Source organism: Bombina bombina, chromosome 5 (genome assembly GCF_027579735.1).
Source record: "Bombina bombina isolate aBomBom1 chromosome 5, aBomBom1.pri, whole genome shotgun sequence".
In the NCBI taxonomy this organism is placed as follows: Eukaryota; Metazoa; Chordata; class Amphibia; order Anura; family Bombinatoridae; genus Bombina; species Bombina bombina.
The window spans coordinates 926,031,729-926,059,140 of NC_069503.1; the positions used below are offsets into that span (position 1 = coordinate 926,031,729).

The 27,412-nt window shown below is 38.0% G+C and overlaps 1 protein-coding gene across 1 annotated transcript in view; it reads left to right on the forward strand.

The window, feature by feature from the left end:
• Positions 1–27,412, forward strand: part of PREX2 (phosphatidylinositol-3,4,5-trisphosphate dependent Rac exchange factor 2) — a 689,594-nt gene that overhangs the window by 174,943 nt on the left and 487,239 nt on the right. Inside the window, exons 2-3 of the mRNA XM_053715101.1 lie at positions 6,823–6,894; positions 13,499–13,621. Of these exons, the coding sequence (XP_053571076.1) occupies positions 6,823–6,894; positions 13,499–13,621 (195 nt within the window). The remainder of the gene's footprint in view (positions 1–6,822; positions 6,895–13,498; positions 13,622–27,412) is intronic.

Genomic DNA, 27,412 nt, shown 5'->3' on the forward strand with positions numbered 1-27,412 from the left:
CTTAATAACAATATCTACAAAACTATTGTAGCTAGAGAAAAATACCGCCAAATAGATTGATTATGTTGCCCTAATTTTACGAATACCCCATATCTCTAATGTTTCCTAGAAAGTTATAGAAAATATAGGCCAAATACTACAAAGACTTAATTATTGGTGTAACTCTAAAATTTGCAATGCATGGACTGTAATCTACATAGTGGTCACCAAACTGTAATGGAAGCACCCTACTGACTGCTATGTGATCACAAGGACACCATGTCCCAGAGATTGCTAGCCTGGTGTGGCCTCTATTATGGTATTCTGCAAAGCCTCTCTTGTGAGATATTTAGAAATAATGCAGTTTGTTTTTTTTGCCCTTTAATCATTTTATGAGTGGTGTAAATTGCACACCTAGAGGATTAGCACAAAACTGAAACCATACTAGAATACTAAATACCTACACTTGCCAAGGGTTCAATCTCTCAATAGAGGACACAGGACAACAGTTACATTTAACATTGTAAAACCTATGTTCTCTAATTAAAAAAACAAAGCTTTAAAAGACCAGTCAACACAGTAGATTTGCATAATCAACAAATGCAAGATAACAAGACAATAGCACTTAGTCTGAACTTCAAATGAGTAGTAGATTTTTTTTCTGACAATTTTAAAAGTTAGTCTTTTTCCACTCCCCCTGTACCATGTGACAGCCATCAGCCAATCACAAATGCATACACATAACATGTGACAGCCATAATTCATTCACAAATGCATACACACTTATTCTTGCACATGCTAAGTAGGACCTGGTGACTCAAAAAGTTTAAATATAAAAATACTGTGCACATTTTTTTTTAATGGAAGTAAATTGGAAAGTTGTTTAAAATGGCATGCTCTTTCTGAATAACGAAAGTATAATTTTGATTGAGTGTCTCTTTAAGTGTTAGGTTTATTCTTCTGTGCTTTCCCATGTCAGTTTTTGTATAGTAAAATTTTTAGTGCTCATCGTTTTTCTTGCCCCTCTATATACCTAGTAGAACATTACAATTATTTCATTTGCATTGTACGTTCGCAGACTCATATGAGCAGAATTAGTAAAGTGAAACTGAAAATTGAGCATATGTAATAAAATAGAGAACAATTAACTGGATAAGCTTCTTTTTTTTTTAAACATTCTCTCATCTAATAAAACACAGGACTATTACTTTTCTAACAGATTGTGGAAACCATAAGAGAAATTGAAAAAAAATAAAAGAATTAATGAAATAGAATTAGAGAAATAATAAGAAATATTGTCTGGCTCATTTCCTTTTTAATGTATGGGCTATTTGTTTGTTAAACAATCACATATTTAATTAAATAGCAGATGAAAGACAGCAAATTGTTTGCGATTCAGAATGATATGTTTCTTTCATTGCACACAATGACACAGCTATATTCTTTGTGTACTACAAGAAAATTGTGCTGGATCTTGGGTCCATTATCATAAAAAAATATTTCCAGTAGTTTGAAGACCCCAGATTTGCAGAACTGAAAGTCAACACATTCTTCATTTTTAATTAAAGGGATTCTAAACACACATTTTTACTTTAGGGATTCAGATAGAACATGCAATTTTAAGCAACTCCTATTATCAATTTTTCTTCGTTCTCTTGCTATCTTTATTTAAAAAGCAGGAATGTAAAGCTTAGGAGCTGGCACATTTTACGTTCAGCACCCTAGATAGTGCTTGCTTATTGGTGACTACATTCAGCCAACTAATAAGCAAGCGTAACCCAGGTTCTTAAACAAAAATGGGGCGGCTCCTTAGCTTTACATTCCTGCTTTTTAAATAAAGATAGCAAGAGAACAATGTCCCTTTAAGTAATTGAAAACCTATTTTGGCATTTACATGTCTTTTTTTTAGTGATTACATTTTTGCACACATTTAAAGGGATAGGAAACCCAGTTTTTTTTATTTCATGATTCAGATAGAGCATGCAATTTTAAGCAACTTTCTAATTTTCTCCTATTATCAATTTTTTCATTCTCTTGGTATCTTTATTTGAAAAAGCAGGAATGTAAGCTTACGGGTAATTTAAAGGGATACTGAACCCACATTTTATCTTTTATGATTCAGATAGAACATGCAATTTTAGGCAACTTTCTTATTTACTGCTATTTTCAATTTTTCTTTGTTCTATTGCTAACTTTATTTAAAAAAGAAGGCATCTAAGCTAAGGAGCCAGCCAATATTTGGTTTAGCACTGTGGACAGCACTTGTTTATTGGTGGGTGAATTTAACCACCAATCAACAAGAACAACCCAGGTTATTCACCAAAAATGGTAAATTACAAAGTTGCTTAAAATTGTGGGTTTAGTGTCCCTTTAAAGGGACACTGAACCCAAATGTTTTCTTGTGTGATTTAGATAGAGCAGGCAATTTTAAGCAACTTTCTAATTTACTCATATTATCAATTTTTCTTCATTCTCTCGGTATCTTTATTTGAAAAGCAAGGAAGTAAGTTTATATGCCGACCCATTTTTGGTGAACAACCTGGGTTGTTCTTGCTGATTGGTGAATAAAATTCACCCACCAATAAACAAGTGCTGTCCAGGGCTGAACCAAAAATTGTCTGGCTCCTTAGCTTAGATGCCTTCTTTTTCAAATAAAGATAGCAAGTGAACGAAGAAAAATTGATAATAGAAGTAAATTAGAAAGTTGCTTAAAATTACATGCTCTATTTGAATCATGAAAGAAAAAAATTGAGTTCAGTATCCCTTTAAGCTTAGAAGCCGACCCATTTTTCATCCAGCACCTAGGTTGCACTTGCTGATTGGTGGCTACATTTAGCCCCCAATAAGCAAATGCTGTTCATGTCCTGAACCAAAAGTGGGCTGGCTCCTAAACTTACATTTCTGCTTTTTCAAATAAAGATACCAAGAGAACGAAAAAAATGATAATAGGAGTAAATTAGAAAGTTGCTTAAAATTGCATGCTCTATCTGAATCATGACAGTTTAATTTTGACTAGACTATCCCTTTAACTCACATTCTCATAAGCACAATTGAAGCCTACTTTGTCATTATTATTACTTTTTATATTGAAAAATCTCTGTGCAAATACACTCCATAAGTGTGTGGCTAGCTCTGCTGCATGATTTCTTACTCTCTACTATTGGCATTTTTTTCCATTTTTAATGTAAGCAGGCGGTAAGCCAATCCCATGGTTCACTGTTCACCCCATATATAGCGTAGGCAGAATGTGCTCCTGCAGCTCTGCTCTAGTACGTAATTCAGCTAATGACGTGCTGCAACTTATTGGGGACCATAGAGGTGGCACAAAGCTATTACTGCTTAGTGATTTCTGCACTATAAAGGGTAATTTGTTGAGTACAACATAGAAATATAAAGTCTAGTATCCCTAAAGGTAGGAAGACAAATGGAAAGGTAAGACAAGTTTACATAGATTGTGAGTAAATGTGAGACATCATAACTTTATGGTATTCTGGGCCCTACAAAAATAAGTACACTAGAAGTACTAAAGTAATGCTGGGTATAAAGTACAGCAATTCAGGATCCTTTCTTATTATTAAAGGGACAGTCTAGTCAAAAATAAACTTTCAAGATTCAGATAGTTTATTATTTATTCATTTTAAATTACTTCCAATTTACTTTTATCATCTATTTTGCTTTGTTCTCTTGGTATTCTTAGTTGAAAGCTAAACCTAGGTAGGCTCTTCTGCTAATTTCTTAGCCATTGAAGGCCGCTTTTATCTGAATGCATTTTGACAGTTTTTCACAGCTAGACAGTGTTAGTTCAGGTGTGTCATGTAGATAACATTGTGCTCAAGTCCGTGGAGTTACCTAGGAGTCAGCACTGATTGGCTTAAATGCAAGTCTGTCAAAAGAACTGAAATAAGTGGGTAGTTTGCAGAGGCTTAGATACAAGGTAATCACAGAGGTAAAAAGTGTATTAATATAACTGTGTTGGTTGTGCAAAACTGGGGAATGGGTAATAAACAATTACAATTCTGGTGTAGACTGTCCCTTTAATGTACAGAGTGCAATAAGGCAGACTGGGATAAATGAATCACTGGGCCCTGCTAGTTGATTAGGAGAGTAAGCTGCAAAATAGGTAATGCATGTCAATTGCAAATTTAATCTACATCTAATAATTTATTTAAACAGCCTATAATAATTTTGGTGTATAATGCCCCTTTATATGTCTTCAAATGAAATTAATGTAGGTTGCTGAAAATGGACACTTCACTGTGTAGGGCGAAGTTAGCAGTGAGCAGGGGATGTACTTTAAAAATTAAAATTTTGCAGCCAATATAAATCACATTATGCTGCTTTCCTGTGTATAGCATCTTACAATCACCTATATTTTCATATGCATGTGTTTTTTTTATTTATTATTTTTATTAAGATTTTGGGTTTACATACATAATAAATGTCAATACAAGGCATAGACTACAAATTTATATATTGCCTGTAGTTAGAATTACTTTGATATATTACAACCTTTAATAATCCTAATAAGTTTCTTTGACTAAGTTATACAAAAAGTGAGAAAAACTAAATTAACCTGAACTTGAACTTGCTCACTCTCTTAGCTAATCCCGGGACTGCTCTGGATGCTACAACTCCCCAGCCTGCCCCTAACTATGACAATGCCTCCCATTTTGGTGCATGTAAAGCTTGATTTATTAAATGGTGAACATCCCATTGTGTTAAAGGTCAATATCTGTGTCATGAAGCATGAATAGTCTTCCCAAATAAACTTAATGTCATGGAAGGTGTTCAGTTTCTGTCTTTTAAGAAATCCCAATTCATCTAATACCAATAAATCTGATACTTTGGGTATTAAGTATTTTGATAAAACTGTAAGGCAGATATGTTTACAGAATTATGCTGGTATTTGAGAGAAAATGTCATACACCCCCATGTCCTTGTTCAGCCCATTTTACAAAAAAACAATTACGCTTTGTATTTCTTACTTACAAATACATTTCTTTGTGCTTTTTGCACATCCAGTGTACTTAAATTACAATTTACACTGTGCATATTTAATACGATTAATTACGATTTTTAGTGAACAATTTTGTTACGAGTTTGTATGCACCTTAACAATACATTTTTTCCTGTGTACTTTTGTGTGAATGGTTACATTATTCATTTTGTATAACTTTTAAATTATGAATTTTATTGTGCACTTTTTTATTGTATGCATCTTCTCCCCATACGAAAATGCAGTATACGCCCCTTAGCGAGACACCCTGTTTTCAGGGTAAAAAAAGGATTTCGAGAATTCCACCAGGGAAATAGAAGTAATGGAGAGCATTCTTAAATAATCTTACCAGCCCACAGACCTTTAGATAACCGGCCCCTTAGTCTGAATTTTAAATGAGTAGTAGATTTTTTTCTGACAAAATTCAGAGTTCGTTCTATTTCCTTCCTCCTGCATCATGTGACAGCCATCAGCCAATCACAAAAGGCATTTAAATATATGCTGTGAATTCTAGCACATGTTCAGTTGAAGCCAGTGCCTCAGAAAGTGTGCATATAAAAAGATTGTGCACAATTTTGACTTTAGCGTTCCTTTAACCCATTGAAAATAACAATGTTCTAGAAATAAAGGTTGTGCAATCAAGACTACATCAATACTGATGGGAAGAAAATGTATTCAGAAAGAGTGTGTTGGTTGTCGTTTGATAGTAGCTCGTATATTCCCTTCATCAGTACCCAAACTAAGCTTTACGTGAACTAGGATCCCTTAGCAAACAGCAATTCAAAGGTTACCAACATCATCATTGTGATCATTGTGATCATGAGTACTGCTATGTTTCCAATGTAGCACTTCTGAAATATCTGATTGACCTTGAAACAGTTCCTGGTCCACTACACAGCTGCTTCTTAATACGTATGACTCAGTGCTCCAGACAATACTGTACTTTTAAAATGCAGAGGCAGACATAGCGGTGGCGTCTTTAGTAATAAACATAGGAAATGTGTGAGGTTAGTTTATGGAAAAATGTGTTTATAGGGTGCCACATTTTAAATTTACATTTTATTATTATACTAAGTTCCTTGGTAACCATGTGTTTAACCTACGTTATAGGATTAAACCCATAATGAAGCTCCCACTGCAGGAATACTACTGAGCCATTCCTGAGCAAGATACAGCCTGAATTGGCAACTACATGTGTATGCTGTGCCAGACTGGCCCATTAGCTGTGTCTTGGTCAGAAGATATCAATGATTTGTGGCTCCTGTGCAGGACTTTCCCTATGTGTTGTTAATTAATTAATTAATTACAGAATTGTATTATTACCCTATCATGTCCCTGAATTAAAGTGATTGTAAAGTTTAATGATTTAAAGTCCAGTATCTAAAAATAATCTTAAAACAGGGGCACTTTAAGTTAATAAACTTTACAAAGACTCTTCTTTTTTAAATATTTGCCATTTATTACATATACACAATATATACAAGGAGATGCGGGAGGAGGATTGGCGGTCTGTTTACTGTAACAAAATGGGAAGTATTTTAAAAAATAAGCCTTTGTTAAGTTAAATGACTTAAAGTGCCCCTGTTTTTAAGATTATTTTTAGATACTGGACTTTAAATCAGTAAACTTTACAATCAATTTAAGGTCTCCAGAAACTTGAATTCTGTATCCATTAATGTATCAGCATCTTTATGCTTAGTCATTCTTAATTGTTATATTAATACATTTTATTTAATAATTGTATTAGTGAGGGGCAGCAATAGGCTATCACTGACCCAGTAGAAGTTTGTTTATGTTATTAAACTATTCATACAAGATATACTTACATTTCTTTCATTTTCTCCAAGGCTTTTTTTCATCGAATGATGCAGTATGCTGCTTCAAAAGCTGATAAAAACGTATCAGAGGAGACCGTTAAGGTTAGTATTCAGTTATTGCTTATGTATTCTGCTCACTGTATTTGCTGGGGTTTTTGACCTGTAGAGATAATGTTATTTGGAATACCTAGACTGCTATACAGTTAAGCCAGATATGACCTAAGCCATCCAAACTGACGTGATGGGCTTTAAACAGTCGGGTTTTATTGGATTTTTTTTTTTAAATGAACAATTCTGTTTTCTGAATATACTGATCACATAATCTCAAGATCACTGCTTCCACAATGTTGTATTAAAGTAGGATTTAAACTTATATATAAAGTTTGCTTCTGCTCTGTAATTTTCAGACTATATTTTGCCCCCAAATCATAATACATTATAGATTTGCACTCAGGCTAGCTCAGATAGAAATACTTTATTAGCTGGCATTTTATACCTGGTTCTAACATTAGTTTAGTTTAGTGGGAAACCCCCCCCCCCCCCATAATATTCTGAATTCAGCATTTGTTTAAAGGGACACTGAACCCAATTTTTTTTTCTTTCGTGATTCAAATAGAGCATGACATTTTAAGCAACTTTCTAATTTACTCATATTATCATTTTTCTTCATTCTCTTTCTATCTTTATTTGAAAAATAAAGCATATAAGTTTTTTGGTTCAGTACTCTGGACAGCACTTTTTATTGGTGGATTAATTTATCCACCAATCAGCAAGGACAACCCAGGTTGTTCACCAAAAATGGTCCGGCATCTAAACGTACATTCTTGCATTTCAAATAAAGATACCAAGAGAATGAATACAATTTGATAATAGGAGTAAATTAGAACGTTGTTTAAAATGTCATGCTCTATCTGAATCACAAAAGAAAAAAATTTGGCTCAGTGTCCCTTTAATGAGGACATTTCCAGTGCACATTAATTAATGAAATAACCTATTAATATGATGCTTTTGTGTTTAAAAGACATACAAATGCTTTGAATTGTTTAAAAGTCCATGTGAATTGCAGGAGCAAAGTTTATAATTAGAGCTTCCGTTGTTCAGACCCTGTTTACAATGTCCCATGAATCTTAAAGGGAAATCAAATTATAAATAACATATGTTAGGGCTTTTTATTATTGTCAGTTCCAGAGCAGCAATGTTCCTGACCTTACCCGGGTATGCTTTTTTTCAAAGTTGAACAGAATATATTTAGTGAACAGAATATATTTAGTGAACAGAATATATTTGATAATAGAAGTTAATTGAAAAGTCCTTTAAAATTACATATTCAATCATAACCTTAAAAGAGTAATTCTGACTTTTTTTTATGTCCCTTTAAGATTTAAGGGTATGGATTAATTAAAACTTTGCACCAGGGCCCTCTCTTGAGTAGGTCTGCTAGTGTTAATTTATATTCATAAGGTTTAGTTTCTATAAAGGAGCTAGACTTTTTTTCAGTGGGTACCACCATAACAACATAGAGATAGATCATCAGAGGGGAGACAAATATATATGGATAGCTATGCGAAGTAATCATATTAGCAGAAGGATCATACAATTTTGCTCTTTACTCAAATTCTTGGTTTAGAAAAACTGTTCAAGTTTTATGAAAATTTCAGCACACAATGGGCTAGATTACAAGTGTCTCGCTAACTGCTGCGCGCATGCAATAAGGAGTTTATTGTGTCTCTTTGCGCGCGTCAGAAGTAGCGCGTTTATTAGTTGAAAGTTGAAAGTAAATGTGTTCGCTTGAGCACAAATTTAATTTAACTCGTGTCAGGATAGCGTGACTTCAGAGCTCGGTTAACTGTTACGCAAGTCACAAAAGTTGCACAAAACACATGAAAATCACATTTAAAAGTACAGTTATACTCATAATAAAACTTTCTGGGAAAAAAAAGTTATAAGGGTTTAAAGATATGAGATATCAAGTGAAAAAGGGCTGCAAAGGGCTTAAACATAGAGATACATACATATACATGTCTAAATATGTATATGTATGTATAGTTAGATATTTACAGTATATGTGTATATATGTATTTACAGACATATATACACATAACACATAAATACATATGTATACATATATAGACATATACACTATATATGAATTGAAGCCCTTTGCAGTCAAGTTGCTGAAAGCATGAAAAATCATATTTATGCAATATTCATATTTAATAAAGTGTTTAACTGTGCATTTACTGTAAATATTTCCAATTGCAATGTTCTTCACATAGGGGAATATGTTCTAAGTACTTTTAAATAGATATTCCTAAATATATCTATACCTATATGTATAGGTATAGAAATATATTTTACCAAAAAAACATTATATATACCTGTATATATATATATATATATATATATCAAAATATATATATATATAAATATGTATTTAAGGATAAATAGAACATATTCTTCTATGTGAAGAACATTGGAATGTGAAATATTTATATTTTCATGTTGGGTTAGCGCACTTGAGTAAACACAATGGGTTTGCATGCGACCAGAGTGTGTTTTTTTTTCTCTTCACACTCCATTGAAGTCTATAGGGGAATATGTTAAATTTTTAAAGTTCAGCTTTTTGCGATTGTCAGGTTAGTGCTCGTGTGAAAGGAATAGTCTAATCAAAATTAAACTTTCCTGATTCAGATAGAGCATGCAATTTTAAGCAACTTTCTAATTTACTTCTATTATCAATTTTTCTTTGTTCTCTCGCTATCTGTATTTGAAAAAGCAAGAATGTAAGCATAGAAGCCGGCCCATTTTTGGTTCAGCACCTGGGTAGAACTTTCTGATTGGTGTCTTAATGTCGCCACCAATCAGCAAGCGCTACCCAGGTGCTTAACCTAAAATGGGACAGCTCCTATACTTACATTTAAATAAAGAGTGCAAGAGAACAAAGAGAAAATAATAATAGGTGTAAATTAGAAAGTTGCTTAAAATTGCTGCTCTATCTGAATCATGAAAGTTTAATTTTGACTAGACTATTCCTTTAACACTTGAACGGCAGTGCAAAATAGCGCGCCACTTGTATTCTAGCCCATTATCAGGGTAAAGCAGCATTTTTTAAGGTTCATAAAGAATGGTAATGATTAAATAAACATTTATTCACATGACGTATTAAAGGCAAGGACATAAGAAAATGAGTGTAACTAGGTCTGAATGTTAAAAAGCTCAGGCAGATATCTTAAAGCAGAGTGTAGTAAAACATAGCTTTCATTCCTGATACAGTATCACTGTTCCTCCTTCCCTTCTCTTCTCTTTCTTCTTTTCCACTTTCTGCATCTCTTTCTCTTTTCCTATTTGCATCTGAGGGTCTCTTGTCTGTCAACCTCTTAGAAGTCTTGGCAACGCTTGATAGCGACTGTTTGGCCCACCTATACAACTTGTTTTGTTGGCTGCTTTATGTTTACTTGGTTACGTTTTTACTTTAGCTAGCTGGCTTATCTAGTTTTCATTGATTATCTTAAATGTGGTGAATTGTATTTATCTTTTACCTGAAATATATTTTTCATATGTACTTACCTGCTAATGTCAGTATACTGTATTAGATTTAAAAAAAACAATAAATAAAAAAAACAGCTTTCGTTATTTTTTATACAGGGAGTGCAGAATTATTAGGCAAATGAGTATTTTGACCACATCATCCTCTTTATGCATGTTGTCTTACTCCAAGCTGTATAGGCTCGAAAGCCTACTACCAATTAAGCATATTAGGTGATGTGCATCTCTGTAATGAGAAGGGGTGTGGTCTAATGACATCAACACCCTATATCAGGTGTGCATAATTATTAGGCAACTTCCTTTCCTTTGGCAAAATGGGTCAAAAGAAGGACTTGACAGGCTCAGAAAAGTCAAAAATAGTGAGATATCTTGCAGAGGGATGCAGCACTCTTAAAATTGCAAAGCTTCTGAAGCGTGATCATCGAACAATCAAGCGTTTCATTCAAAATAGTCAACAGGGTCGCAAGAAGCGTGTGGAAAAACCAAGGCGCAAAATAACTGCCCATGAACTGAGAAAAGTCAAGCGTGCAGCTGCCAAGATGCCACTTGCCACCAGTTTGGCCATATTTCAGAGCTGCAACATCACTGGAGTGCCCAAAAGCACAAGGTGTGCAATACTCAGAGACATGGCCAAGGTAAGAAAGGCTGAAAGACGACCACTGAACAAGACACACAAGCTGAAACGTCAAGACTGGGCCAAGAAATATCTCAAGACTGATTTTTCTAAGGTTTTATGGACTGATGAAATGAGAGTGAGTCTTGATGGGCCAGATGGATGGGCCTGTGGCTGGATTGGTAAAGGGCAGAGAGCTCCAGTCCGACTCAGACGCCAGCAAGGTGGAGGTGGAGTACTGGTTTGGGCTGGTATCATCAAAGATGAGCTTGTGGGGCCTTTTCGGGTTGAGGATGGAGTCAAGCTCAACTCCCAGTCCTACTGCCAGTTTCTGGAAGACACCTTCTTCAAGCAGTGGTACAGGAAGAAGTCTGCATCCTTCAAGAAAAACATGATTTTCATGCAGGACAATGCTCCATCACACGCGTCCAAGTACTCCACAGCGTGGCTGGCAAGAAAGGGTATAAAAGAAGAAAATCTAATGACATGGCCTCCTTGTTCACTTGATCTGAACCCCATTGAGAACCTGTGGTCCATCATCAAATGTGAGATTTACAAGGAGGGAAAACAGTACACCTCTCTGAACAGTGTCTGGGAGGCTGTGGTTGCTGCTGCACGCAATGTTGATGGTGAACAGATCAAAACACTGACAGAATCCATGGATGGCAGGCTTTTGAGTGTCCTTGCAAAGAAAGGTGGCTATATTGGTCACTGATTTGTTTTTGTTTTGTTTTTGAATGTCAGAAATGTATATTTGTGAATGTTGAGATGTTATATTGGTTTCACTGGTAAAAAGAAATAATTGAAATGGGTATATATTTGTTTTTTGTTAAGTTGCCTAATAATTATGCACAGTAATAGTCACCTGCACACACAGATATCCCCCTAAAATAGCTATAACTAAAAACAAACTAAAAACTACTTCCAAAACTATTCAGCTTTGATATTAATGATTTTTTTGGGTTCATTGAGAACATGGTTGTTGTTCAATAATAAAATTAATCCTCAAAAATACAACTTGCCTAATAATTCTGCACTCCCTGTATATACTTTACATTTAATTCTGACAATTGTGGTTGTGGACTCCAGATTTACAGGGGCAGTAACGTCATAATTAGACATTCATGATTCAAACAGAACATACAATTTTAAACAACTTTATAATCTACTTCTATTATTTAATTTGCTTTCTTCTCTTATTATCCTTTGCTTAAAGGTTTATCTAGGCAAGCTCAGGAGCAGCAAAGGACCTAGGTTCTAGCTGCTGATTGGTAGCTGCATATATAAACCAATTGTCATTGCCTCACCCATGTGTTTAATTAGAATCCAGTAGTGCATTGCTGCTCCTTCAAAAAATGATACCAAGAGAAGGAAAGAAATGTGATAATAAAAGTAAACTGGAAAGTTGTTTAAAATTGTATGTTCTACCTAAATCATGAAATAATTTTTTTTGGGGTTTCATGTCCCTTTAATACTGCTATATTCTACCCAGTAGTAGGTTTCACACTCTAAAGACTCATTTATAACTGTCTTTAATTGGCAGAGAAGGAAACCTAGGTTACAATATAGTGGTGTCCGTTGCTATATGGACACTAGCTTTACACTCTTTTTTTATATTTAAAGGGACACTGTACCCAAATTTTTTCTTTTGTGATTCAGATAGAGCATGACATTTTAAGCAACTTTCTAATTTACTCTTATTATCAAATTTTCTTCATTCTCTTGGTATCTTTATTTGAACTGCAAGAATGTAAGTTTAGATCCCGGCCCATTTTTGGTGAACAACCTGGGTTGTCCTTGCTGATTGGTGGATAAATTCATCCACCAATAAAAAAAAGTGCTATCCAGAGTACTGAAACAAACAAAAAACTTAGATGTCTTCTTTTTCAAATAAAGATAGCAAGAGAACAAAGTAAAATTGCTAATAGGAGTAAATTAGAAAGTTGCTTAAAATTGCATGCTATCTGAATTACAAAAGAAATAATTTGGGTTCAGTGTCCCTTTAAACAACTAATTTAGGTAAAAAATCTGCCTCTGCATTACTCTAAGGCTAATTGTTGCTCCCAATATATAATTATATCATTTTTATTTAGTAGAAGCAATATAGCACACCATTGTAACAGAATGCCATGCCTACCAGAATAATAAAACCGAGAGGTATTCCATGCATTCAAGCCTTAATAAAGACTACACAACTGATTGCTTGTACAGACTTAACTATATACTTATATGGCCTTTCACTGACAACATCTAAGAGGATGAATTGGTTGCAAGTGGCCATTTAATGACATTTGTATATTTGGAAAGAGAACATTCCCTGGTTTTACAATTCTGTTAAATTTGATACCTTTTATAGTTATCTAATATATAAAATTAGATAGATACTGTGCATGCTTTTTAAGTTAAGTACATTTTAAAACGAAGCTTGATCACTAAGGCAAGGCAATATTCTCTGTGTATCATTATTTATACATGAAGTAGACGTTGCTGAGTTGCTATTTAATGCTTAATAGTTTCCTTATGTTAATGCTATTTATTTGTTTGTAGATGCTATTCTCTAACATTGAAGACATTCTTGTCGTGCATAAAGATTTCCTGTCAACGATTGAAGGTTGCTTGCTGCCTGAACCCAACGCGCATCAGGAAGTGGGAGCCTGTTTTCTGCGTTTTGTATGTTTGTTTGTTTTATTTTAAATATGATTTTTATTGAATTTCAAAGCACATTTAGAACAATACATCACTTAACTGTAAATCATATATCCCAAAAAGTATGATAATACATGAAATAATTAACAGATTGTGGGCCAGATTAGTGGAACGCTAATGATATGATACGCGATATTGCTGTACTACACTAATATTAGCGCCTGACAAGATATTACAAGTGCATGGTACAGTGCGTTAAACAGAGAAGGTCCAAAATCCATCTTTCGCAACCTATACTTTCAATGGAGATCACGAAAGCGCTAAATGGTGCGCATATTATGAGCTGAAAGTTTTAATTTGCGCTTGAGCAAAAGTGAAACTGCGCTAGAATATTTACTGCGACTTTAGACCTGAAGTAAAACAAAAGGGTTAAAAAAAAAAGTTTCACAAAACACATTAAAATAAAGTATTATATTCACATATGCAAGTTTTAATACAAATATATCATTTAAATATTAATAAAAAGGGTTTAAACAGGTTAAAAGGGATATGGTATATAGCAGGGTGTTTGACTAGAAAGGGCTACATGTGTATGTGTGTATATATTTGTGTAAATTTGCGTTTCTATGCGTAACTATGTATCTTCACACATAGATACATATACAGGCAGTCTTCGGGTTACAGACATCCGACTTAAGTACAACTCGTACTTACATACAGAGAAAATAGAGCTTTATCGACAATCCTTCTTTCCAGGATAATCCAAAATACTGAAAATCCAATTGTCACAAGGACAGAAAGTGATGTGAAATTTTCTCAACAGGGGCACAGATAGCAAAACAAACTTTATCCTATGCTATCCAAAACAAAACAAAAATGTTTGGCTAGAGTATCACCTAATGTTCCAACTTACATACAAATTCAACTTAAGAACAAACCTAAAGTCCCTATCTTGTACGTAACCCGGGGATTGCCTGTATACACATATAAACATACATATATATCACACACACAAACACACATATATATATATATATATATATATATATATATATATATATATATATATATATATATATATATATATATATAAATATAGGAGCCCTTCCCAATAAAATACCTTTAAAAATGCAATATAATTTTGTATTCATTTTTAATATGTTTTCAGGTGTTTTGACAGAAATACTTTAAATTCATATGCTCTGTATATCTGTATATACAAACATAAATCTATATCTGTATATATTCATATAGATATGTAGGTATAAGTATATATTATGCATAACATATATATATATATATATATATATAAATGTGCAAAAAGATATGTGTAGGTATGGCGCTGAATGACCATTGGTCATTCAGCGCCATACCTACACATATCTTTTTGCACATTTCTCTTTCCCCTTTCCCCTTTTCCCTACTTCTATTACATATATATATATTTATATATATATATATATATAAATATATATGTTTCAAATAAAAAGAACATTTTTTTTTTATCTGAAAAACATTCGCCAAGATTACGAGTTTTGCGGTAAGGTGAAAAAGCAGCGTTAACAGGTCATAACGCTGCTTTTTTACGGCCGCTGGTATTACAAGTCTTGCAGGTATAGGTGTACCGCACACTTTTTTGGCCTTACTGCAAACCAACTTACGTAAATTTCATAAAGTCTTTTTCTATGGGATTTCCATAGCGCCGGTATTTTGAGTCTGCCTGGGAGGCCAAAAAGTGAGCGGTACACCCTCTACCGCCAAGATTCCTAACACATTTTAAAGTCAGTAGTTATGAGTTTTACACTACAAAGCTGTAGCATAAAACTCATAACTAAAGTGCTAAAAAGTACACTAACACCCATAAACTACCTATTAACCCCTAAACCGAGGCGCTCCCACATCGCAAACACTAAAAGAAAATTATTAACCCCTAATCTGCCGCTCCGGACATCGCCGCCACTAGAATAAACATATTAATCCCTAAACTGCCACAATCCCGCCTCGCAAACACTAGTTAAATATTATTAACCCCTAATCTGCCTCCCCTAACATCGTCGACACCTACATTATACTTATTAACCCCTAATCTGCCACTCCGGATGTCGCCGCCACCTACATTATAATTAGGAACCCCTAATCTACTGCCCCCAACATCGCCGACACCTACATTATATTTATTAACCCCTAATCTGTCGTCCCCAACGTCGCCGCCACTATTCTAAATTTATTAACCCCTAAACCTAAGTCTAACCCTAACCCTAACACCCCCTAACTTAAATATAATTTAAATAAATCTAAAGAAAATTCCTATCATTAAATAAATAATTCCTATTTAAAACTAAATATTTACCTATAAAATAAACCCTAAGCTAGTTACAATATAACTAATAGTTACATTATAGCTATCTTAGGGTTTATTTTTATTTTACAGGCAAGTTTGTATTTATTTTAACTAGGTAGAATAGTTACTAAATAGTTATTAACTATTTACTAACTACCTAGCTAAAATAAATACAAATGTACCTGTAAAATAAAACCTAACCTAAGTTACACTAACACCTAACACTACACTACAATTAAATAACTTACTTAAATTAAATACAATTAAATAAATTAAATACAATTACAAAATAAAAAACAAATTACAAGATATTTAAACTAATTACATCTAATCTAAGAGCCCTATCAAAATAAAAAAGCCCCCCCCCAAATAAAAAAAACCCTAGCCTAAACTAAACTATCAATAGCCCTTAAAAGGGCTTTTTGTGGGGCATTGCCCCAAAGAAATCAGCTCTTTTACCTGTAAAAAAAAATACAAACAACCCCCCCAATAGTAAAACCCACCACAAACACAACCAACCCCTCAAATAAACTCTTAACTAAAAAAACCTAAGCTCCCCATTGCCCTGAAAAGGGCATTTGGATGGGCATTGCCCTTAAAAGGGCATTTAGCTCTATTGCTGCCCAAAGCCCTAACCTAAAAATAAAACCCACCCAATACACCCTTAGAAAATCCTAACGCTAACCCCCGAAGATTCACTTACCGGGAGAAGTCTTCATCCAAGCGGCAAGATGTCCTCAACGAAGCCGGCAGAAGTGGTCCTCCAAATGGGCAGAAGTCTTAATCCAGACGGCATCTTATATCTTCATCCATCCGGCGTGGAGCAGCTCCATCTTCAAGACATCCGGCGCGGAGCATCCTCTTCAATTGACGGCTTCTTCGGAATGAAGGTACCTTTAAGTGACGTCATCCAAGATGGCGTCCCTTAGATTCCGATTGGCTGATATAATTCTATCAGCCAATCGGAATTAAGGTAGAAAAAATCCTATTGGCTGATGCAATCAGCCTAAAGGATTGAACTTCAATCCTATTGGCTGATCCAATCAGCCAATAGAATGCAAGCTCAATCCTATTGGCTTCTCCCGGTAAGTGAATCTTCGGGGGTTAGTGTTAGGATTTTTTAAGGGTGTATTGGGTGGGTTTTATTTTTAGGTTAGGGCTTTGGGCAGCAATAGAGCTAAATGCCCTTTTAAGAGCAATGCCCATCCAAATGCCCTTTTCAGGGCAAAGGTTTTTTAGTTAGGGTTTTATTTGGGGGGTTATTTGGGTGTGGATGGTGGGTTTTACTGTTGGGGGGTATTTGTATTTTTTATTTACAGGTAAAAGAGCTGATTTCTTTGGGGCAATGCCCTGCAAAAGGCCCTTTTAAGGCCTATTGATAGTTTAGTTTAGGCTAGGTTTTTTTTTATTTTGGGGGCTTTATTATTTTGATAGGGCTCTTAGATTAGGTATAATTAGTTTAATATCTTGTAATTTTTTTTCTGTAATTTAGTGTTAGTTTTTTTTGTAATTTAGCTAATTGTATTTAATTTATTTAATTGTATTTAAATTAGGGAATTTATTTAATTGTAGTGTAGTGTTAGGTGTTAGTGTGACTTAGGTTAGGTTTAATTTTACAGGTAAATTTGTATTTATTTTAGCTAGGTAGTTAGTAAATAGTTAATAACTATTTAGTAACTATTCTACCTAGTTAAAATAAATACAAACTTGCCTGTAAAATAAAAATAAACCTAAGCTAGATACAATGTAAGTATTAGTTATATTGTAGCTAGCTTAGGTTTTATTTTACAGGTAAGTATTTAGTTTTAAATAGGAATAATTTAGTTAATGATAGGAATTTTATTTAGATTTATTTAAATTATATTTAAGTTAGGGTTGTTAGGGTTAGGGTTAGACTTAGGAATTAATAAGTGTAAGATTAGGGGTGTTTAGACTCGGGGTTCATGTTAGGGTGTTAGGTGTAAACATAAATGTAGTTTTACCCATAGGAATCAATGGGGCTGCGTTACGGAGCTTTACGCTGCTTTTTGGCAGGTGTTAGACTTTTTCTCAGCCGGCTCTCCCCATTGATGTCTATGGGGAAATCGTGCACGAGCACATACAACCAGCTCACCGCTCACTTAAGCAGCGCTGGTGTTGGAGTGCAGTGTGGAGCTAAATTTTGCTCTACGCTCACTTCTTGCCTGTTAACACCGGGTTTGTAAAAATCCGTAATACCAGCGCTGCAGAGAAGTGAGCGGTGAGAAAAAACTGCACGTTAGCATCGCACAGCTCATAACGCAAGACTCGTAATCTACCCGATAGGAATGTAAAGTATTCCTTACTCACCTTTGGGTTTAGCGCTATTGATCTAGTAAGCACTGTTACAGCAGGATCGAGAAAAAAAATTAGAGCTCCACTTGTAATCTGCCTCTTTTTTTGGCTAAAACCATATGACAATTTAGAGATCACCATTATTAAGGAAGAAGTTTTGTTTAAATATGATGAGGGTTCTTTTACATACCAACCTAAAATACAATGCATACTTCACATTGTCCATTCTAAAGTTATTAAAAATAAAATGAAAAAGTAGATGGGGGAAGGCCCCCTGACTTGCCCCAGTGCTTCTGTTATATTTCTGTGTAGCCAGATTACAAGTGGCGTGCTAACAATTACGTGCAAGCGAAAAGGGGTTTATCGCGGGTGTTTGAACAAACACAATTTATGGTAGAATAATAACGTTTTCTCAGAACTCTGGTTAACTGTTTCACGAAACAATTTAAAAAAAAACAAAAAAAAAAACACCACCACAAAAATACAATAAAAAGTTCACTCATAATAACACTATCTAATAAAAATTATTTTAAAAAATTGCACAAAAAAGTTATAAGGGCTCAAATATATGAGGTCTCATGCGTTAGAAGAAAAAGGCAGGCAGAGGGCTTTAACATAGAGATTTGCATACAAAGAGAGAAGCGCTCTACCAGGAACGAACAACAGCTCAGTGGCTTGTTCTATGGCGATTTACCACCCGGAAGCAGCCTCTTTTAGACCAGTGTGCTTTTCACAGAAGAAAACTTTCCTGAAGTATATCAGTCTGATCCCGCCAAGTAAGGTCAGTCCAGCCCCGAAATACCAGGCAATTCTCCTCTGAACAAGGAACATGACAACCCCAGACGATCGTTTCGGCCTCCTATGGGCCTCGTCAGTGAGGTGCAGCCATATTCCTCTAAGCACACTGGGCAAGGAGTCCACGTCTGGTTTCCCCCATCACCCATAGGGAGACTTCCCCAGGGTCATAATAATTTGCATACAAAGAGAGAAGCGCTCTACCAGGAACGAACAACAGCTCAGTGGCTTGTTCTATGGCGATTTACCACCCGGAAGCAGCCTCTTTTAGACCAGTGTGCTTTTCACAGAAGAAAACTTTCCTGAAGTATATCAGTCTGATCCCGCCAAGTAAGGTCAGTCCAGCCCCGAAATACCAGGCAATTCTCCTCTGAACAAGGAACATGACAACCCCAGACGATCGTTTCGGCCTCCTATGGGCCTCGTCAGTGAGGTGCAGCCATATTCCTCTAAGCACACTGGGCAAGGAGTCCACGTCTGGTTTCCCCCATCACCCATAGGGAGACTTCCCCAGGGTCATAATAATTTGCATACAAAGAGAGAAGTGCTCTACCAGGAACGAACAACAGCTCAGTGGCTTGTTCTATGGCGATTTACCACCCGGAAGCAGCCTCTTTTAGACCAGTGTGCTTTTCACAGAAGAAAACTTTCCTGAAGTATATCAGTCTGATCCCGCCAAGTAAGGTCAGTCCAGCCCCGAAATACCAGGCAATTCTCCTCTGAACAAGGAACATGACAACCCCAGACGATCGTTTCGGCCTCCTATGGGCCTCGTCAGTGAGGTGCAGCCATATTCCTCTAAGCACACTGGGCAAGGAGTCCACGTCTGGTTTCCCCCATCACCCATAGGGAGACTTCCCCAGGGTCATAATAATTTGCATACAAAGAGAGAAGCGCTCTACCAGGAACGAACAACAGCTCAGTGGCTTGTTCTATGGCGATTTACCACCCGGAAGCAGCCTCTTTTAGACCAGTGTGCTTTTCACAGAAGAAAACTTTCCTGAAGTATATAAGTCTGATCCCGCCAAGTAAGGTCAGTCCAGCCCCGAAATACCAGGCAATTCTACTCTGAACAAGGAACATGACAACCCCAGACGATCGTTTCGGCCTCCTATGGGCCTCGTCAGTGAGGTGCAGCCATATTCCTCTAAGCACACTGGGCAAGGAGTCCACGTCTGGTTTCCCCCATCACCCATAGGGAGACTTCCCCAGGGTCATAATAATTTGCATACAAAGAGAGAAGCGCTCTACCAGGAACGAACAACAGCTCAGTGGCTTGTTCTATGGCGATTTACCACCCGGAAGCAGCCTCTTTTAGACCAGTGTGCTTTTCACAGAAGAAAACATTCCTGAAGTATATCAGTCTGATCCCGCCAAGTAAGGTCAGTCCAGCCCCGAAATACCAGGCAATTCTCCTCTGAACAAGGAACATGACAACCCCAGATGATCGTTTCGGCCTCCTATGGGCCTCGTCAGTGAGGTGCAGCCATATTCCTCTAAGCACATTGGGCAAGGAGTCCACGTCTGGTTTCCCCCATCACCCATAGGGAGACTTCCCCAGGGTCATAATAATTTGCATACAAAGAGAGAAGCGCTCTACCAGGAACGAACAACAGCTCAGTGGCTTGTTCTATGGCGATTTACCACCCGGAAGCAGCCTCTTTTAGACCATTGTGCTTTTCACAGAAGAAAACTTTCCTGAAGTATATCAGTCTGATCCCGCCAAGTAAGGTCAGTCCAGCCCCGAAATACCAGGCAATTCTCCTCTGAACAAGGAACATGACAACCCCAGACGATCGTTTCGGCCTCCTATGGGCCTCGTCAGTGAGGTGCAGCCATATTCCTCTAAGCACACTGGGCAAGGAGTCCACGTCTGGTTTCCCCCATCACCCATAGGGAGACTTCCCCAGGGTCATAATAATTTGCATACAAAGAGAGAAGCGCTCTACCAGGAACGAACAACAGCTCAGTGGCTTGTTCTATGGCGATTTACCACCCGGAAGCAGCCTCTTTTAGACCAGTGTGCTTTTCACAGAAGAAAACTTTCCTGAAGTATATCAGTCTGATCCTGCCAAGTAAGGTCAGTCCAGCCCCGAAATACCAGGCAATTCTCCTCTGAACAAGGAACATGACAACCCCAGACAATCGTTTCGGCCTCCTATGGGCCTCGTCAGTGAGGTGCAGCCATATTACTCTAAGCACACTGGGCAAGGAGTCCACGTCTGGTTTCCCCCATCACCCATAGGGAGACTTCCCCAGGGTCATAATAATTTGCATACAAAGAGAGAAGCGCTCTACCAGGAACGAACAACAGCTCAGTGGCTTGTTCTATGGTGATTTACCACCCGGAAGCAGCCTCTTTTAGACCAGTGTGCTTTTCACAGAAGAAAACTTTCCTGAAGTAAATCAGTCTGATCCCGCCAAGTAAGGTCAGTCCAGCCCCGAAATACCAGGCAATTCTCCTCTGAACAAGGAACATGACAACCCCAGACGATCGTTTCGGCCTCCTATGGGCCTCGTCAGTGAGGTGCAGCCATATTCCTCTAAGCACACTGGGCAAGGAGTCCACGTCTGGTTTCCCCCATCACCCATAGGGAGACTTCCCCAGGGTCATAATAATTTGCATACAAAGAGAGAAGCGCTCTACCAGGAATGAACAACAGCTCAGTGGCTTGTTCTATGGCGATTTACCACCCGGAAGCAGCCTCTTTTAGACCAGTGTGCTTTTCACAGAAGAAAACTTTCCTGAAGTATATCAGTCTGATCCCGCCAAGTAAGGTCAGTCCAGCCCCGAAATACCAGGCAATTCTCCTCTGAACAAGGAACATGACAACCCCAGATGATCGTTTCGGCCTCCTATGGGCCTCGTCAGTGAGGTGCAGCCATATTCCTCTAAGCACACTGGGCAAGGAGTCCACGTCTGGTTTCCCCCATCACCCATAGGGAGACTTCCCCAGGGTCATAATAATTTGAATACAAAGAGAGAAGCACTCTACCAGGAACGAACAACAGCTCAGTGGCTTGTTCTATGGCGATTTACCACCCGGAAGCAGCCTCTTTTAGACCAGTGTGCTTTTCACAGAAGAAAACTTTCCTGAAGTATATCAGTCTGATCCCGCCAAGTAAGGTCAGTCCAGCCCCGAAATACCAGGCAATTCTCCTCTGAACAAGGAACATGACAACCCCAGACAATCGTTTTGGCCTCCTATGGGCCTCGTCAGTGAGGTGCAGCCATATTCCTCTAAGCACACTGGGCAAGGAGTCCACGTCTGGTTTCCCCCATCACCCATAGGGAGACTTCCCCAGGGTCATAATAATTTGCATACAAAGAGAGAAGTGCTCTACCAGGAACGAACAACAGCTCAGTGGCTTGTTCTATGGCGATTTACCACCCGGAAGCAGCCTCTTTTAGACCAGTGTGCTTTTCACAGAAGAAAACTTTCCTGAAGTATATCAGTCTGATCCCGCCAAGTAAGGTCAGTCCAGCCCCGAAATACCAGGCAATTCTCCTCTGAACAAGGAACATGACAACCCCAGACGATCGTTTCGGCCTCCTATGGGCCTCGTCAGTGAGGTGCAGCCATATTCCTCTAAGCACACTGGGCAAGGAGTCCACGTCTGGTTTCCCCCATCACCCATAGGGAGACTTCCCCAGGGTCATAATAATTTGCATACAAAGAGAGAAGCGCTCTACCAGGAACGAACAACAGCTCAGTGGCTTGTTCTATGGCGATTTACCACCCGGAAGCAGCCTCTTTTAGACCAGTGTGCTTTTCACAGAAGAAAACTTTCCTGAAGTATATCAGTCTGATCCCGCCAAGTAAGGTCAGTCCAGCCCCGAAATACCAGGCAATTCTCCTCTGAACAAGGAACATGACAACCCCAGACGATCGTTTCGGCCTCCTACGGGCCTCGTCAGTGAGGTGCAGCCATATTCCTCTAAGCACACTGGGCAAGGAGTCCACGTCTGGTTTCCCCCATCACCCATAGGGAGACTTCCCCAGGGTCATAATAATTTGCATACAAAGAGAGAAGCGCTCTACCAGGAACGAACAACAGCTCAGTGGCTTGTTCTATGGCGATTTACCACCCGGAAGCAGCCTCTTTTAGACCAGTGTGCTTTTCACAGAAGAAAACTTTCCTGAAGTATATCAGTCTGATCCCGCCAAGTAAGGTCAGTCCAGCCCCGAAATACCAGGCAATTCTCCTCTGAACAAGGAACATGACAACCCCAGACCATCGTTTCGGCCTCCTATGGGCCTCGTCAGTGAGGTGCAGCCATATTCCTCTAAGCACACTGGGCAAGGAGTCCACGTCTGGTTTCCCCCATCACCCATAGGGAGACTTCCCCAGGGTCATAATAATTTGCATACAAAGAGAGAAGCGCTCTACCAGGAACGAACAACAGCTCAGTGGCTTGTTCTATGGCGATTTACCACCCTGAAGCAGCCTCTTTTAGACCAGTGTGCTTTTCACAGAAGAAAACTTTCCTGAAGTATATCAGTCTGATCCTGCCAAGTAAGGTCAGTCCAGCCCCGAAATACCAGGCAATTCTCCTCTGAACAAGGAACATGACAACCCCAGACGATCGTTTCGGCCTCCTATGGGCCTCGTCAGTGAGGTGCAGCCATATTCCTCTAAGCACACTGGGCAAGGAGTCCACGTCTGGTTTCCCCCATCACCCATAGGGAGACTTCCCCAGGGTCATAATAATTTGCATACAAAGAGAGAAGCGCTCTACCAGGAACGAACAACAGCTCAGTGGCTTGTTCTATGGCGATTTACCACCCGGAAGCAGCCTCTTTTAGACCAGTGTGCTTTTCACAGAAGAAAACTTTCCTGAAGTATATCAGTCTGATCCCGCCAAGTAAGGTCAGTCCAGCCCCGAAATACCAGGCAATTCTCCTCTGAACAAGGAACATGACAACCCCAGATGATCGTTTCGGCCTCCTATGGGCCTCGTCAGTGAGGTGCAGCCATATTCCTCTAAGCACACTGGGCAAGGAGTCCACGTCTGGTTTCCCCCATCACCCATAGGGAGACTTCCCCAGGGTCATAATAATTTGCATACAAAGAGAGAAGCGCTCTACCAGGAACGAACAACAGCTCAGTGGCTTGTTCTATGGCGATTTACCACCCGGAAGCAGCCTCTTTTAGACCAGTGTGCTTTTCACAGAAGAAAACTTTCCTGAAGTATATCAGTCTGATCCCGCCAAGTAAGGTCAGTCCAGCCCCGAAATACCAGGCAATTCTCCTCTGAACAAGGAACATGACAACCCCAGACGATCGTTTCGGCCTCCTATGGGCCTCGTCAGTGAGGTGCAGCCATATTCCTCTAAGCACACTGGGCAAGGAGTCCACGTCTGGTTTCCCCCATCACCCATAGGGAGACTTCCCCAGGGTCATAATAATTTGCATACAAAGAGAGAAGCGCTCTACCAGGAACGAACAACAGCTCAGTGGCTTGTTCTATGGCGATTTACCACCCGGAAGCAGCCTCTTTTAGACCAGTGTGCTTTTCACAGAAGAAAACTTTCCTGAAGTATATTAGTCTGATCCCGCCAAGTAAGGTCAGTCCAGCCCCGAAATACCAGGCAATTCTCTGAACAAGGAACATGACAACCCCAGACGATTGTTTCGGCCTCCTATGGGCCTCGTCAGTGAGGTGCAGCCATACATATAGATGTCTAAGCTTGACCACAGTCCCCTAGTGCAAAATGTTGTAAGGTATGTTATTCTATATGCAGAAATTCCCTTGACAAAAATATATGGTTGGATCCTCAATATTTTCCCTTGGCCTTTATTATGATTTAATGTTTACCAAGATAGATGCCCATTGCCCAAGTCTAAGGCAGGAGAGCCTATGTCATGTGTGTCCAATGTCCATGTGTCACTCTTAAAGGGATATAAAATAGTCTGTTTCATTGTTGTAATAAAAAAGCAGTGGGTCATACTTAAAGGGACACTAAACTCACATTTTTTTTCTTTCATGATTCAGATAGAGCATGCAATTTTAAGCAACTTTCTAATTTACTCCAATTATCAATTTTTCTTCATTCTCTTGCTATCTTTATTTAAAAAGCAGGAATGTGATGCATAGAAGCTGGCCCATTTTTGGTTGAGAACCTGGGTTATGCTTGCTTATTGGTGGGTAAATGTAAGCCTCAAATAAGCAACCACTATCCATGGGGCTGAACCTAAAATGGTCTGGCTGGTAAGATTTACATTGCTGCTTTTAAAATAAAGATAGCAAGAGAACGAAGAAAAATTGATAATAGGAGTAAATTAGAAAGTTGGTTAAAATGTCATGCTCTATCTGAATCATGAAAGAAAAAAATTGGGTTCAGTGTCCCTTTAAAGGGATACTAGATAAAAAATATATTTCATGATTCAGTTAGAGCATGCAATTTTAACCAACCTTCTAATTTACTCCTTTTATCATTTTTTCTTTGTTCTCTTTCTATCTTTATTTGAAAAGCAAGAATGTAAGCGTAGGAGCCGGCCCATTGTTGGTTCAGAACCTGGGTTGCACTTGCTGATTGGTGGCTAAATGTAGCCACCAATCAGCAAGCACTATCCAGGGTGCTGAAGCAAAGATTGGCCATCTCATAAGCTTACATCCCTGCTTTTTTTTTATAAAGATACCAAGAGAACGAAGAAAAATTGATAAAAGGTGTAAATTAGAAAGTAGCTTAAAATTGCATGCTGTATCTGAATCATGAAAGAAACAATTTGGGTTTAGTATCCCTTTAAAAGAAATAATTGCCTTTTGTATTATTCTAAGTAGGATTATACCTTTTATTTCTTTTGGCTAGATTACGAGTCTTGCGTTAGCCTTAAAAAGCAGCGTTGAGGGGTCCCAACGCTGCTTTTTAACGCCCGCTGGTATTACGAGTCTGGCAGGTACAGGTGTACCGCTCACTTTTTTTCCACGATTTTAGCATACCGCAAATCCCCTTACGTCAATTGCGTATCCTATCTTTTCAATGGGATTTTCCTAATGCCGGTATTACGATTGCTGGAAAAAGTGGTACACCCTCTCATGTCAAGACTCCTACCGCATTTAAAAGTCAGTAGTTAAGAGTTTTATGGGCTAATGCCGTAACATAAAACTCTTAACTAAAGTTCTAAAAAGTACACTAACACCCATAAACTACCTATTAACCCTTAAACCGAGTCCCCCCCCCCACATCGCAAACACTTAAATAAAAATTTTAACCCCTAATCTGCCAACCGGACATCGCCGCCACTTAAATAACTGTATTAACCCCTTTACCGCCGCACCCCCTGCCTCGCAAACACTAGTTAAATATTATTAACCCCTAATCTGCTGTCCCTAACATCGCCGACACCTACCTACATTTATTAACAACTAATCAGCCAATAGAATTGAGCTTGCATTCTATTGGCTGATTGGAACAGCCAATAGAATGTGAGCTCAATCCTATTGGGTGATTGGATCAGCCAATAGGATTGAACTTCAATTCTATTGGCTGATTGCATCAGCCAATAGGATTTTTCCTACCTTAATTCCGATTGGCTGATAGAATCCTATCAGCCAATCGGAATTCAAGGGACGCCATCTTGGACGACGTCATTTTAAAGGAACCTTCATTCATCTGGTGGACTTCGTTGGAAGAGGATGCCCCGCATCGGCTAGATTGAAGATGGACCTGCTCCGCGCCGGAAGGATGAAGATAGAAGATGCCGCCTGGATGAAGACTTCTGCCCCTCTGGAGGACCTCTTCTGCCCGGATCGGATGAAGACTTCTGGCCGTCTGGAGGATCACTTGTGGCCGGCTTCTTGGAGGACTTCGGCCCGGCTGGGTGAAGAGTCAGACGTCTCAAGGTAGGGTGATCTTCAAGGGGTTAGTGTTAGGTTTTATTAAGGGGGGTTTGGGTGGGTTTTAGAGTAGGGTTGGGCGTGTGGGTTTTAATGTTGGGGGGGGGTATTGTATTTTTTTTTTTACAGGTAAAAGAGCTGATTACTTTGGGGCAATGCCCCGCAAAAGGCCCTTTTAAGGGCTATTTGTAATTGAGTATAGGGTAGGGAATTTTTTTTTTTGGTGGGTCTTTTTATTTTATTAGGGGGATTAGATTAGGTGTAATTAGTTTAAAAAAATTGTAATTATTTTTTTATTTTCTGTAATTTAGTGTTTGTTGTTTTTCGTACTAATTTATTTAATTTAATTGTATTTAATTGTAGTTAGTTTAGGTAATTAATTTATTTGTAGTGTAGTGTTAGGTGTAATTGTATCTTAGGTTAGGTTTTATTTTACAGGTACTTTTGTATTTATTTTAGCTAGGTAGTTATTAAATAGTTAATAACTATTTAATAACTATTGTACCTAGTTAAAATAAATACA